The following is a 14,529-nucleotide window of genomic DNA, read 5'->3' as shown; positions in this document are numbered from 1 at the left end:
TGCACTCATACAGTTCACTTGAAGGAGTGAATGAAAACGAGTGAGTGAATTCGGACACTAAGTGCACCGGAAGCACTGCCGCTTTTGCATAGTTTGCTTCCTGTTTAATAATAATTTGATACGGGCAGCTCCAATAGTAAGATTGAAGGATTTATCTAGAACTCAGTCACGGAAATTATGTATAAACTCTAATAGTCAATTTACAATTAATTTGTACCTGTGTTGTATTACGCCGTGGACGAGCGCTTCTAAAATTAATGAATGGATGATTCAGCTGCGGGCGCCATCTTCTGGTGAGACGCGGGAATTCATACGGCGCGCGACTCTCGCAGTGCATTCTGGGGATTCTCTAGCCGTTGAGTGTACATCGCTTGTACACTCGTTTTTGCGGTGCATTGTGGGATTGAACGAGTGCACTCGAGAACATCCACTATGGTTTCGAACACCACTTAAAATGGCTGTCCCCTCAAATAGTGCACTATCTGAGGGTATAGGGGGCGATTTTGGATACAGCCTCAGTCTAGTTCTGTAGGCTACACAATCATGGGGAAGACTGCTGACTTGACAGTTGGAGAGGATTGTGAAACAAAACCCATTCAAAACTGTGGGGGAGATTCACAAAGAGTGGACTGCAGCTGGAGTCAGTGCTTCAAGAAGCACCACGCACAGACGTATGCAAGACATGGGTTTCAGCTGTCGCATTCCTTGTGTCAAGCCACTCTTGAACAAGAGACAGCGTCAGAAGCGTCTTGACTGGACTGCTGCTGAGTGGTCCAAAGTTATGTTCTCTGATGAAAGTACATTTTGCATTTCCTCTGGAAATCAAGGTCCCAGAGTCTGGAGGAAGAGAGGAGAGGCACATAATCCACGTTGCTTGAGGTCCAGTGTAAAGTTTCCACAGTCATTGATGGTTTGGGGTGCCATGTCATCTGCTGGTGTTGGTCCATTGTGTTTTCTGAGGTCCAAGGTCAACGCAGCCGTCTACCAGGAAGTTTTAGAGCACTTCATGCTTCCTGCTGCTGACCAACTTTATGGAGATGCAGATTTCATTTTCCAACAGGACTTGGCACCTGCACACACTGCCAAAGCTACCAGTACCTGGTTTAAGGACCATAGTATCCCTGTTCTTGATTGGCCAGCAAACTCGCCTGACCTTAACACCATAGCAAACCTATGGGGTATTGTGAAGAGGAAGATGCAATACGCCAGACCCAACAATTCAGAAGAGCTGAAGGCCACTATCAGAGCAACATGGGCTCTCATAACACCTGAGCAGTGCCACAGACTGATCGACTCCATGCCACGCCGCATTGCTGCAGTAATCCAGGCCAAAGGAGCCCCAACTAAATATTGAGTGCTGTACATGCTCATACTTTTCATGTTCATACTTTTCAGTTGGCCAACATTTCTAAAAATCATTTTTTTTTGCATTGGTCTGAATTGATATTCTAATTTTCTGAGATACTGAATTTGGGACTTTCATTAGTTGTCAGTTATAATCATCAAAATTAAAGGAAATAAACATTTGAAATATATCAGTCTGTGTGTAATGAATGAATCTAATATACAAGTTTCACTTTTTGAATGGTATTACTCAAATAAATCAACTTTTTCATGATATTCTAATTTTATGACCAGCACTGTACTACTCAACTGTTTAAAATGTCTACAAATGTGATGAAATGGATCGGAGATCAGGTAAAACCCATCAACGCTGATCTCAGTGAACTCGCTTGATTCTTGGGTTTACAGACTCCGAGATCAGCAGACCATCAGCAGACCATCAGTAGACCATCAGCAGGCCATCAGCAGACCATCAGCAGGCCATCAGCAGACCATCAGCAGACCAACAGCAGAGCATCAGTAGACCATCAGCAGACCATCAGCAGACCAACAGCAGACCATCAGTAGACCATCAGCAGACCAACAGCAGACCATCAGCAGAGCATCAGCAGACCAACAGCAGACCAACAGCAGACCATCAGCAGAGCATCAGCAGACCATCAGCAGACCATCAGCAGACCAACAGCAGAGCATCAGCAGACCATTAGCAGACCAACAGCAGACCATCAGCAGACCATCAGCAGACCAACAGCAGACCATTAGCAGACCAACAGCAGAGCATCAGTAGACCATCAGCAAAGCATCAGCAGACCATCAGCAGACCAACAGCAGACCATTAGCAGACCAACAGCAGACCATCAGCAGAGCATCAGCAGACCATCAGCAGACCATCAGCAGACCAACAGCAGAGCATCAGCAGACCATTAGCAGACCAACAGCAGACCATCAGCAGACCATCAGCAGACCAACAGCAGACCATTAGCAGACCAACAGCAGACCAACAGCAGAGCATCAGCAGAGCATCAGCAGACCATCAGCAGACCATCAGCAGACCATCAGCAGAGCATCGATACGACCTCGTTTACTGGAATCACGTGACACACGCTCTGGTTTCGAAACTTCATGAGACAGCGCATACATCACTAGTTTCTGATATTTTATTTGCTTCATTTTGGTAAAGCCGCTGAGGTTTAGACTATAGTGTGACCAATTCACTTCGGTATTATTTGTATATGTTCATAAAATCATTGAGAGATAAAGATCAACAGATCCCCAGCAGACACAGAAGAGCGTTCCCCTAAAGTTAGTTTGTGGTTATTGTTTTGGGAACCCAATACTAACGTTAGGTGAATGTTCTTTTTAGGTTATAATTTTTTGTAACCATAAACTAATGTTCCCAGAATGTTGCATGGTTATTAAATTACTGTGAAATTACATATGCTTTCAAATTTCATGCCATTTGTAGCCTATCTTAACGTCTATGAAACAGTCAATAAATATTTTTTTTAAACAATGACACTTAAATGTTTAAAACTAAAATGTATTGCAACCAGGGCCGGCTCTAGGTTATTTGGTGCCCAAGGCGAGAGTCCGCCCCCCCCCCCCCCCCATTTGATTATATATGATCATTTATAGCCTACAACCGCCAAGGGGGGCAACTTTTACCCCATCATTTAAAGCGCTAAAACCAGCTGTCAGATGTTTTCGCGCCACTCCCGGTTGCTGAGCAACGCGTGAGTTTGACAGCTGTCAGAGTCGTCTTTTAGGATTGTATAATCTAGTAAAAGAAATGGACAAATACAAGCAGTGTGTGTACAGTGCACAGTAAAAGTGTACAGCGTGTGCGCAGCTTTCATAATACGATACATTTAATTAACTTTTTTTTTTTTTATTCTGCAATTTTGCGCCCCGTTCAGCAGATGGCGCCCCAGGCGGCCGCCTGTGTCGACTGTCGGCAAAGCCGGCCCTGATTGCAACCATTATAGCTTATGAATGAAAATGCATGTGTGAAGTGTTATAGTGTGTGTGTGTGTGTGTGTGTGTGTGAGAGAGTGTGTTATAGTGAGTGTGTTTTGTATAAAGTGATATAGAAATAAACGTGACTTGACAAACACTCAAAAATCAAATATGGCGTGATCAGTAGTAGTAAAAACTCCAGACAACACTGTAGTACTTCATTTCTTTATTATGATCTGCTATTGATCTGGTATTTTTTTTATAATTTTTGACAGATGCTCGTAATGCTTGGATGCGGCCCAGCGGCGGCGCTCTAGTAGGGGATGGGCCCGTAGTACGCAGTGTAGGCCGCGATGATGCCGGACACGTCCATCATGTGCTCACAGGCCAGGTTAGCTTCACACACTTCCCTCAGACTGCAAGACAAGAGCGAGTGTGTGTGAGAGAGAGAGAGAGAGAGAGAGAGAAAGAGAGATTGTGTGTGTGTGAGAGAGAGAGATAGGGGTCCTCTCCTAAATCACCAATTTGAAAAATGGGACAAAAATCCTCTTGAAGCCCTGCATGCTGAGTTCTGTAAGAGTATCCTCGGAGTACAGAGGAGCACACCCAACAACGCATGCAGGGCAGAATTAGGCCAATACCCTCTACTAATGCACATTGAGAAACGAGCCATCACATTTTGGAAACACTTAAAAATGAGCGACCCCAACTCTTATCATTTTAAAAATTTACCATGAAGTGAACCCTGAAAAAAGTCCCCTGATTCAGATGGTCCTGAAGCTGCAAACACAGACTAACATGACTAACATCCAGCAGCAGGACACTCAAATAATCAGCCACAACATTTGGCCCAACCAAATTATAAAAGAACAAAAAGAAAATGATCTAACCTATTGGAAAGAAACAACAGAAAAACAAAGTAAACTTGAATGTTATTTGGCCCTAAATAGAGATTCCACAACTGCAGAATATCTGAGTACAGTGAAAGACTGTAAACTAAGAAGACAGATGACGAGGTACAGACTGAGCGGTCATACTCTGACTATAGAGACGGGCAGATATCGACAGCACTGGCTGCCCAGAGAGAGCCGCATCTGTCCATACTGTACTCATGGAGAAGTGGAGACAGAGCAACACTTCCTCACCAGCTGTCCTAACTATCAACACATTAGAGAGGCATTTTATCCACAATTTGAAACACTTTACCCTGACTTCAAAATGTTAAACAAGAAAACACAACTTCAGTATTTATTAGGTGAAAAACAAGATTGTATCTCTCTAGCAGCAAGATACATTGATGCCTGTCACAAAAAGAGGGAGGAGTCAACAAATCAGTGATGCGCCCACACACACACACACACACACACACTCTCTCACACACACACACACACACACACACACACACACACACACACACTCACACAAACACACACACACTCTCTCACACACACACACACACACTCTCTCTCACACACACACACACACGTTGGTTTTTGTGGTTTATGGGGACTCTCCATAGGCGTAATGGTTTTTATACTGAACAAACTGTGTGTGCTATTGCCCTACACCAACCCTACACCTAAACCTAGCCCTCACAGGAGACTTTGTGCATTTTTAGATTTTCAAAAAAACACCATTTAGTATGTTTTTTAAGCCTTTTGAATTACGGGGACATAGGCAGTGTCCTCATAAACCACCTTCATATTGTAATACCTCTGTCATACCCATGTCATTATACACATTTGTGTCCTCATAAACCACATAAACATGCACACACACACACACACTCTCTCTCTTTCTCACACACACACTCTCTCTCTCTCTCTCTCTCTCTCTCTCTCAATTCAATTCAATTCAATATGTGCTTTATTGGCATGACAATTGTTACAATGTATTGCCAAAGCATAGTGTTTACATTAAATATAGAACAAGTATGTATATAAAAAATAAATAAATAAATAAATAAGAAAAATACATGCATGTATATATAATTAAACAAAATAGAACAAATCAATTCTAGAATTCTGTGAACAGTTTAAAAGTGTGTGTTTGTGTGTGAGCGTGTGTGTGTGTGTGTGTGTGAGAGAGAGAAAGAGAGAGAGTGTGTGTGAGTGAGTGTGTGTGTACCTCTCCAGCTGAGCCACAGTCAGGTCTGCAGGTGCTGTTCCTGCTCTCTTCTGTCTCACGACTGTTGAGGCCACGTCTCGTTTCACAAACACACCTGAGAAGAGACACATGAGTTTGCACCTGTATATATTCTGGTTTCACTCTGGTTTTAGAGCCCTGCAAAGCACTGAGTCTGCATTGTTGAAGGTTACAAATGTCATTCTACTATCCATTGATTCTGGGTCATCTGCTATTCTGATACTTCTAGATTTGAGTGCTGCATTTGACACTGTTGATCACGATATTCTTCTGAAGCGACTTGAGTGTGTAGTTGGGGTTCAGGGCCTAGCTTTAGAGTGGTTGCCTCATACTTAAAGGGGAGGATTTTTTCTGTAAATATCGGGACCTTTACTTCACCCCCCGCGCCTATCCATTGGGGTGTTCCTCAGGGATCCATTCTTGGCCCTTTTTTGTTTTCCCTCTACATAATCCCTTTGGGCTCAAAGAGTAAAGAGTAGCTTTTTTCATCTCAGTTCAGTGGCAAAGGTGCAACACTTTCTTTCTAGTAAAGACCTTGAAATCAGAATTCATGCACTAATTTCCTCTCGATTGGATTACTGTAACTCTTTGTACATTGGCCTACCTCAATCTACACTGTCTCGATTACAGATGGTTCAAACCACAGCAGCCAGGTTCTTAACAGCAACTAAGAAAAGAGATCATATCTCCCCTGTCCTTGCCTCATTGCACTGGCTCCCTATAAAACTTAGTTGACTTTAAAATCATTTTTGCATACAAAGCATTGCAGATATCTTTGTTATCAATCATTCATGTAATTATGATATTTCTGACTCTACTTGAAAGGAAAATATCTTCCTGAAAAGTTCAGCTCTAAACAAACACACCTGGAGCAGCTGAATGAGATCTTCAGGAATGGCTGATAATTACAGACGAGCAGAAAGACTTAAACACTTAAAGACTGAAATACTGAAAGACTGGAAGAAAGTCTGAAACACCACAGATCAGCACAAGCCCTCAAACAACACTGTATTTACTTTACATTAAAAATGTTCAGATTGAGCCAACATACAACATATGTAAACTACAACACACATGTTTGTTTTTGTGAAAAGTGGGTTCATCTCATAGGTGTAATGGTTTTTATACTGTACAAACTGTATGTACTATTGCTCTACACCTACCCTACACCTAAACTTAGCCCTCACAGGAGACTGTGCATTTCTACTTTCCCCCAAAAAACCTCACTCTGTATGATTTATAAGTGTTTTGAAAAGTGGGGACATGGGGCAATGTCCTGAAAAGTCACCTTCACCTTGTAATACCTGTCATACCTGTGTCATTATACACATTTATGTCCTCATTTGTCACAAAAACGCGCACACGCTCTCTCTCTCTCACACACACACACACTATAACACAAGCTCTCTCTCTCTCACACACACACGTGTCTCACCATCATCACTGGGAGATTCTGCAGGATTCACTGATTTAGTGTCAGGAAGACCTAGAAGAGAAGAACACACTGAGAACAATCTCTCTCTCACACACACACACACACACACACACACACACAGACACACACACACACACACACACACACACACAGACACACACACACACACACACACACTGACCTGCGCTTAGACATGCAGCTATCATGCAGCAGAAGATCAGGAGTCTGAAGCTCTTCATGTTTGTCTCTGGGTTTCAGCAGATCTGTGACTGTTTCTTTGTCACTCATTTAATTTATAACGTGACATCACAACCATCTGACATCATGATTGGATGAGGAATCAAACACACACACACGCTGCAGTACCAGCACAGACTCTAGGTGGCGCTGTCCACAATCTTCAAATAATGTGATTGCGTGTGAGTGGCTCGTCAGCGGAGGAAACCAGCTTCTTATAAACATTTCATATAAAGACTTTAATTACAGCTGTTCCTGCAGCAATGATGTTCAGAGCCAAGCGGCTCCTCGGGAGTCACCTGGAGCTCTCTGTGTGTGTGTGTGTGTGTGTGTGTGTGCGCATGTTTATGTGGTTTATGAGGACACAAATGTGTATAATGACATGGGTATGACAGAGGTATTACAATATGAAGGTGGTTTATGAGGACACTGCCTATGTCCCCGTAATTCAAAAGGCTTAAAAAACATACTAAATGGTGTTTTTTTGAAAATCTAAAAATGCACAAAGTCTCCTGTGAGGGCTAAGTTTAGGTGTAGGGTTGGTGTAGGGCAATAGCACACACAGTTTGTTCAGTATAAAAACCATTACGCCTATGGAGAGTCCCCATAAACCACAAAAACCAACATGTGTGTGTGTGAGAGAGAGAGAGAGAGAGAGTGTGTTATATAGTGTGTGTGTGATTGTGTTAAAGTGTGTGTGTGTGCGTGTGTGAGTGAGTGACAGCGTGTGTGAGAGCGTGTTATTGTGTGCGTGTGTGTGTGCACGTGCATTTTTGTGGCAAATGAGGACATAAATGTGTATAATGAGACAGGTATGTCAGGTATTACAAGGCGAAAGTGACTTTTCAGGACATTGCCCCATGTCCCCACTTTTCAAAACACTTATAAATCATACAGAGTGAGTTTTTTGGGGGAAAAGTAGAAATGCAAAGTCTCCTGTGAGGACTAAGTTTAGGTGTAGGGTAGGTGTAGAGCAATAGTACACACAGTTTGTACAGTATAAAAACCATTACACCTATGAGATGAACCCACTTTTCACAAAAACAAACATGTGTGTGTGTGTGCTTCTGCAGGACTCTAGTCGAGGGTTCCGATGCTGAACATGGATGTTTTCTGGCTCTGCTTCTCCAGTCGAGCCATGCTTCTATTTATTCCTGCACAGAACACGCTCTTGGACAGCAGCTGTATAATTTCACCGCCTGATTTACGAATCTCTGGAGCGCAGCGGCCACAAAGTCACGAAAGAATTCAGCGATCGCCTCAGAACAAACCGCTTGTACACGTGGATCCTGAGCGACTGACCGAGGTCAGGAGACGAACAATAACCAGCAGATGAAAGAACAGACCAGCTCAGGTTTGCAGGAGTTTAATTGCGATTAACAAATGAACACATCTGTGACCAGATTAAAACACTCATTTCTGGTCTGGAAACATTTTCATCGGACAACTAATTTTTGCATCTATTAAGAAATGCAAGAAATACAGGCGCCTTTGTGATTTTAGCTTTGAATAATTGAGAATATATGAGCAGAAGCGCAGTGTTAATATCTGGGCAAACCGGCCCGTCGTCAGAGAGCGAGAGGAGGTTAATACAAACCTGTGACACACAGAAGCACTTATAACTGTGTAAATAGGTGTCTGGGTTTAATTGGTCTGTAAGGCATCATTTAAAGGAAGAGGCTGATTGGTCGACTGCAAACGAGGAGGCGGGGCTCAGTAGCGACGCAGATGTGGGTTGGGCTGCTGAGCGCCGAAGTACGTTTGATAGGCCATCGGTGATCCGTAGCGCAGCGCAAACAGACGACACGGCGAATAATCCTCACAGATCTCGGCCCGCTGCTCGGCCGGAGATTTCATCCTGAAACACACACACAGCACCTGAGCGTCACACATGCCTGACGACAACCTTTACAGTTCTTAAAAAATGGAAAACACTACTTTTGTGTGTCTTTTGCTTGTTCAGAGTGCAGTGGAGCACAGGAGTTTGTCACAGCACTCGCACATACATCCATATGCACATAAGCACTGTATATACAGTATGTAGGACTGATGAATTTTGCACAGTTACGCAACTGAACTGAATCAATACTGAACAGACTTGAGCTGTAGAATGACACTATTGACTTGTTAGGAGCTGCTTTACAGCAGAATGTGAATTTGATGCTATTGTGAAGCTGCTGTGAAACAATCTATACCAGTGGTCTCAAACTCAATTCCTGGAGACAACAGTTCTTAAAAAATGTAAAACACTCTACATGTCCACAGTAGAGTGGACATGTAGAGCGCTAAATGTCCACAGCTCTGCAGAGTTTAGCTCCAACCAGCTCCAAATCACACCTGCTTGGAAGTTTCTAGTAATCCTGAAGACACTGATTATCTGGAGCAGGTGTGTTTGATTAGGGTTGGAGCTAAACTGTGCAGAGCTGTGGCCCTCTAGGAATTGAGTTTGAGACCAATCTATACCAAGGATCCTCAAATCTGGACCATAATATTCCTGCAGAGTTTAGCCCTGACCCTAATCAAGCACACCTGAGCATGCTAATCAGTCTTCAAGATCATTAGAAAATCACAGGTAGGTGAGTTTGATCAGGGTTGAGCTAAACTCTGCAGCAGAGTGGACCTCCAGGGAAAGATTTGAGGAACCCTGATCTAAAGTTGATTTTCTGACTTGGCATGTATGCATATTTACTGTATATGTGTGTACTGAACATATGCATACACACATATATACACACATAGTATATAGTTATAAAATAAAATTACTACTACTATATAATATATATAAAGTGGTGGCCAAAATTTTTAGAACACTAGTATTTTAATCAGCTAAAATGGGTTTAAGTCAGTTATTTCTATGTTTTGCTGTAGTGTGTCAGTAGGAAACATCAGTTTACATTTCCAAACATTAATTTAGCAGTTAATTAATAATTAGTATTTAGTAACAATGCAGTGAGATGTTAGTGCTCCACACAGAGATCTGATCATCATCCAGTCTGTCTGGAATGACATGAAGAAACAGAACAAACTGACACAGACTAAATCCAGAAGAACCGTGTCTCCTGTCCATTGTTTGTGGACTTCATTTGCCATTACCCTTTGCTCTGTCTACTAGTTCTTATTGTTCCCAGCTGTGTGTCATTACTCTTTTTAGGTCCCCTATACATACCATGTTCTGTTAGCCCTTGTTTGCTTCAGTACTGTGTTCTGTTACCTTGTGCACCTGTTACTTTGTGTTTGTAACACTAGGCTTTTTGAATTATTTTTTGCCAGTGATTTCTGCCAGTGGCTCTGTTCTTTGGACAACAGCAGAAAACAAATTCACTGGATTATTACAATTAATGGCAAAATGAATGTTTAGAAATGTAAACTGATATTTCCTACTGACACTGCAGCAAAATATAGAAATAAAACCTTACTTAAAACCATTTTTCAGCTGCTGAGAATACTAGTGTTCTCATAATTTTGGCCACCACTGTATATATACAAATATATAAAAAGTGAACAAATGAAGTGTTTTCACACATGATCACTTTAAATGACTGTTTTCCAAATTAAACAAAAGAGCTGTTAGTTTTGAGTGATGTGTGTAATGTAGAGAACTTTAAGAAGTTTAAAGCATGTAAGGGTCTAATGATCAGGTATATGAGTGCATGCTTTGACTGTTAGGGTCTAAAGCTGTAATACAAGGTGGCTGATGTGCTCACAGACAAACTGCTATGTGCTGAAAACATCAGCTGCTTTTCATTATCAATACTAAATCAGGTCCAAAATAAAGCTTTTAAAAACTTCACATTTCCCAAACTTTTCTCAAAATATGTATATTTGGTCCAATGAAGTCGGCTAAATCTGACAAGACCTCCATTTGAGGACATACTTATTTGTAAAAACAATATATAAATGAAGTAAATGTTTTTTGAATATTTTTGTTGTAATGTAACAATGAAGCCAGTGTTCTATGAGGGTTTGGTTATAGTATTTATAACTAGCTGTATATAAAAACACATACCTGTGGAATGTCCTCATTTAGATAGGTGTGTGTGTGTGTGTGCATGTTTGCGTGTGTATAAGTGTGTGTGTGTGTGTGTGTGTATGTTTGCATGTGTATAAGTGTGTGTGTGTGTGTGTATGTTTGAGTGTGTATAAGTGCATGTTTGTGTGTGTGTATATGTTTGAATGTGTATAAGTGTGTGTGTGTGTGTGTGTATGTTTGAGTGTGTATAAGTGTGTGTGTGTGTGTATGTTTGAGTGTGTATGTGTATGTTTGAGTGTGTATGTTTGAGTGTGTATAAGTGTGTGTGTGTGTGTGTGTGTGTATGTTTGAGTGTGTATAAGTGCATGTTTGTGTGTGTGTGTATATGTTTGAATGTGTATAAGTGTGTGTGTGTATGTTTGAGTGTGTATAAGTGTGTGTGTGTGTGTGTGTGTGTGTGTGTATGTTTGAGTGTGTATAAGTGCATGTTTGTGTGTGTGTATATGTTTGAATGTGTATAAGTGTGTGTGTGTATGTTTGAGTGTGTATAAGTGTGTGTGTGTGTGTGTGTGTATGTTTGAGTGTGTATATGTGTGTGTGTGTGTGTGTGTGTGTGTATGTTTGAGTGTGTATAAGTGCGTGTTTGTGTGTGTGTATATGTTTGAATGTGTATAAGTGTGTGTGTGTGTGTGTGTGTATGTTTGAATGTGTATAAGTGTGTGTGTGTGTGTGTATGTTTGAATGTGTATAAGTGTGTGTGTGTGTGTGTATGTTTGAGTGTGTATAAGTGTGTGTGTGTGTGTGTATGTTTGAGTGTGTATATGTGTGTGTGTGTGTATGTTTGAGTGTGTATGTTTGAGTGTGTATAAGTGTGTGTGTGTGTGTGTGTATGTTTGAGTGTGTATAAGTGTGTGTGTGTGTGTGTATGTGTATGTTTGAGTGTGTATAAGTGTGTGTATAAGTGTGTGTGTGTATGTTTGAGTGTGTATAAGTGTGTATGTTTGAGTGTGTATAAGTGTGTGTGTATGTTTGTGTGTGTATGTTTGAGTGTGTATATGTGTGTGTGTGTTTGAGTGTGTGTGTGTGTATGTTTGAGTGTGTATAAGTGTGTGTGTGTGTGTGTATGTTTGAGTGTGTATAAGTGTGTGTGTGTGTGTGTGTGTGTGTTTGAGTGTGTATAAGTGTGTGTGTGTGTGTGTGTGTGTTTGAGTGTGTATAAGTGTGTGTGTGTGTTTGAGTGTGTATAAGTGTGTGTGTGTGTGTGTTTGAGTGTGTATAAGTGCGTGTATCTCTGTGTGTGTTTGAGTGTGTGTGTGTTGTACCTCCTGTAGATGTACTGGTTATAGATGGGATCTTGGGGACTCCTCATGAAAGTGTTCGCCTGATATGGATTGACAAATACTGAAACAAAACAGATGTTTGTTTGACATAAGACACAGTAATATGAGATCAATGAACGTCCATGTCAAATGAATGCAGCGTTTCATCACAGCATTGATCTCGAGCTGAGTTTAGACACAGAAGTCCAGCAGCAGCTTCATATAAACACAGACGTGCTCCACGGAGCCAAAGCAAACAGAGATGAAGAGAATCATGAAAATTTACCCTCGTATGACTCGCGGCTCTCCTGAGAATCTGCAGGGAAGAGAGAGAGACATCTGTTAGTTAGTGTGTGTGTGTGTGTGAGTCTGCTGAGAGCTTCATACACACCATAACAAGCGCCGAGCGTCAGAGAAACAAAGAGAAACACACAGTGAATAGCAACACTCATGACTGCAGCTGATCCGTCTGAAACACACAAAACAACAAAGTCAACAAGTCAACAAAACACACGTGCGCACACACACACACACACACACACACGGCTGCTGTATGCAGAGAAATATCAGACATCTGCTGGTTGTATGTAAAGCTGCCAATGGTTCTGTCGCACCTGAAGAGCTGACTCTGTCCGTGTATCCTCTGCTTCAGTCTCTGGTTGTTTTTCATGATTCTCCAGCTCTTATAAACACTTTGCACCCTCCACCCCGAGCTCTTTCCACTGTCTCACCCACACACACACACACTCAAACAGATGACTTCACAGGTGTGGGAGTGTGTTTGTAATGTATCTGGAGTCAGACAGACAGAGTACACAGACAGACAGACAGCTGTGATCTGAGAGTGCTGCTCAAATGCCCTGGTTTTTCTGGTTAAGATGGTGAAGCGGTTGAGTTGAGTGTGGTTAAAAAGGCTGACCAGACAAACTATTGCTCAACAACCAAAACACACGAGCCACACGCTTCTCCTCCTCAGGCTCTTTGAAAAACAACTGAAGCAGCTAGTAAAGGACAAACATGGAAATATTGAGCGTTTCATCTTCCATCGCTAGAGCATGTCTGTCTCTGTCTGACGGGTTTTCTCCATCTTTCACAGTTCAACAGCCTGCTGCTGTAAATATCTGACACTCACTCGAGACTCAGAGCTCAGCCCACAACACATACCTCTCTCACACACACACACAGAGTTTAACTGCAGTGTGTGAGTGTGTGTGTGTGTGTGTGTGAATCATGAGTGTGTGGGATGTTTGATGGCAGACTGAGAAACCCTTGAAGACTTAACACCGCTGGTCGACAAATGAGCCAAAACAATGCCATGATAGAAAAAATACTCACTCACACACACACACACACACACACACACACACACACACCAATAACAGAATCTACGGGGTCACTCTGTGCCAAATCAAGCAGTTTTCAGAAACCTCTCGCCAGTGGTGGGTAGAGTACCCAAAAACTGTACTCAAGTAAAAGTCTGAATAGTTACTTGAGTAAGAGTAAAAAAGTTTCAGATAAAAAAACTACTCAAGTAGTTAGTTACTAGTTACTTTGGATCATATACAGTATATAGTCTATTTTTATATAGATATACATTTATATATACATAAACACACAAACACACACAGCTGTTCAAAATACTTTTAATGTTTTTTTTATGTAATTATGCAGTTCTTTTTTAGCTTTCTATTCATAAAGGAATCCTGAACAAAATGTCACAGGTTCCAAAAAATATTAAGCAGCAAAACTGTTCCCTGTTAAAGAAACAGCATATGCTGGTTAGGTATGTTTTCAAGCATGCAATGCTGGTTTGAGCTGATTTCAGCTGGTCCTTAGCTGGTCTTGCGTGGCTAGGCAGGTTTTTTTTTTAGTTGACCTGATTAGCGTTCGTCGTCACATTTGTAAACACGACGGCTTTCTTCTTTCATGAGAGGGTTGACCGCTACACTCGCATCTCCCGGAAATCCGGTTTAATCTGCAACACCTCGTCTCTTTAGAGCTGCTACTCTGAGGGGTTCAACAGGTTTCTGACATGTACTGATTAAAATACTCTTCACAACACAAAAGATCTTTGATGTCTATTTTATTCTAAGTCAATTTAAATGTTCTTTGTCCTTTAACTG

The 14,529-nt window shown here is 41.6% G+C and overlaps 2 protein-coding genes across 2 annotated transcripts; both read right to left on the bottom strand.

Moving 5' to 3' along the window:
- Window positions 1-3,512: 3,512 nt before the first annotated feature.
- Window positions 3,513-7,148, bottom strand: LOC306857650 (osteocalcin-like). The gene is made up of 4 exons (XM_079397679.1): window positions 7,062-7,148; window positions 6,881-6,931; window positions 5,428-5,521; window positions 3,513-3,716 (listed from the first exon to the last, which is right to left on the bottom strand). The coding sequence occupies exons 1-4, from the start codon at window positions 7,117-7,119 to the stop codon at window positions 3,614-3,616; spliced, it is 306 nt and encodes a 101-aa protein (XP_079253805.1). The 5' UTR covers window positions 7,120-7,148; the 3' UTR covers window positions 3,513-3,613.
- A 1,320-nt stretch (window positions 7,149-8,468) lies between these two features.
- LOC306857642 (matrix Gla protein-like) lies at window positions 8,469-13,586 on the bottom strand. Its single transcript, XM_079397667.1, has 5 exons — window positions 13,021-13,586; window positions 12,798-12,875; window positions 12,693-12,722; window positions 12,410-12,488; window positions 8,469-8,975 (listed from the first exon to the last, which is right to left on the bottom strand). Exons 2-5 carry the CDS (start codon window positions 12,856-12,858, stop codon window positions 8,831-8,833), a joined length of 315 nt encoding a protein of 104 aa, XP_079253793.1. The 5' UTR covers window positions 12,859-12,875; window positions 13,021-13,586; the 3' UTR covers window positions 8,469-8,830.
- Between the last annotated feature and the right edge of the window lie 943 nt (window positions 13,587-14,529).

Source organism: Barbus barbus, assembly GCF_936440315.1.
Source record: "Barbus barbus genome assembly, chromosome: 3".
Classification (NCBI taxonomy): Eukaryota; Metazoa; Chordata; class Actinopteri; order Cypriniformes; family Cyprinidae; genus Barbus; species Barbus barbus.
Note: the sequence above shows the minus strand (reverse complement) of the source record. Positions and strands in the feature narration are given on the sequence as shown.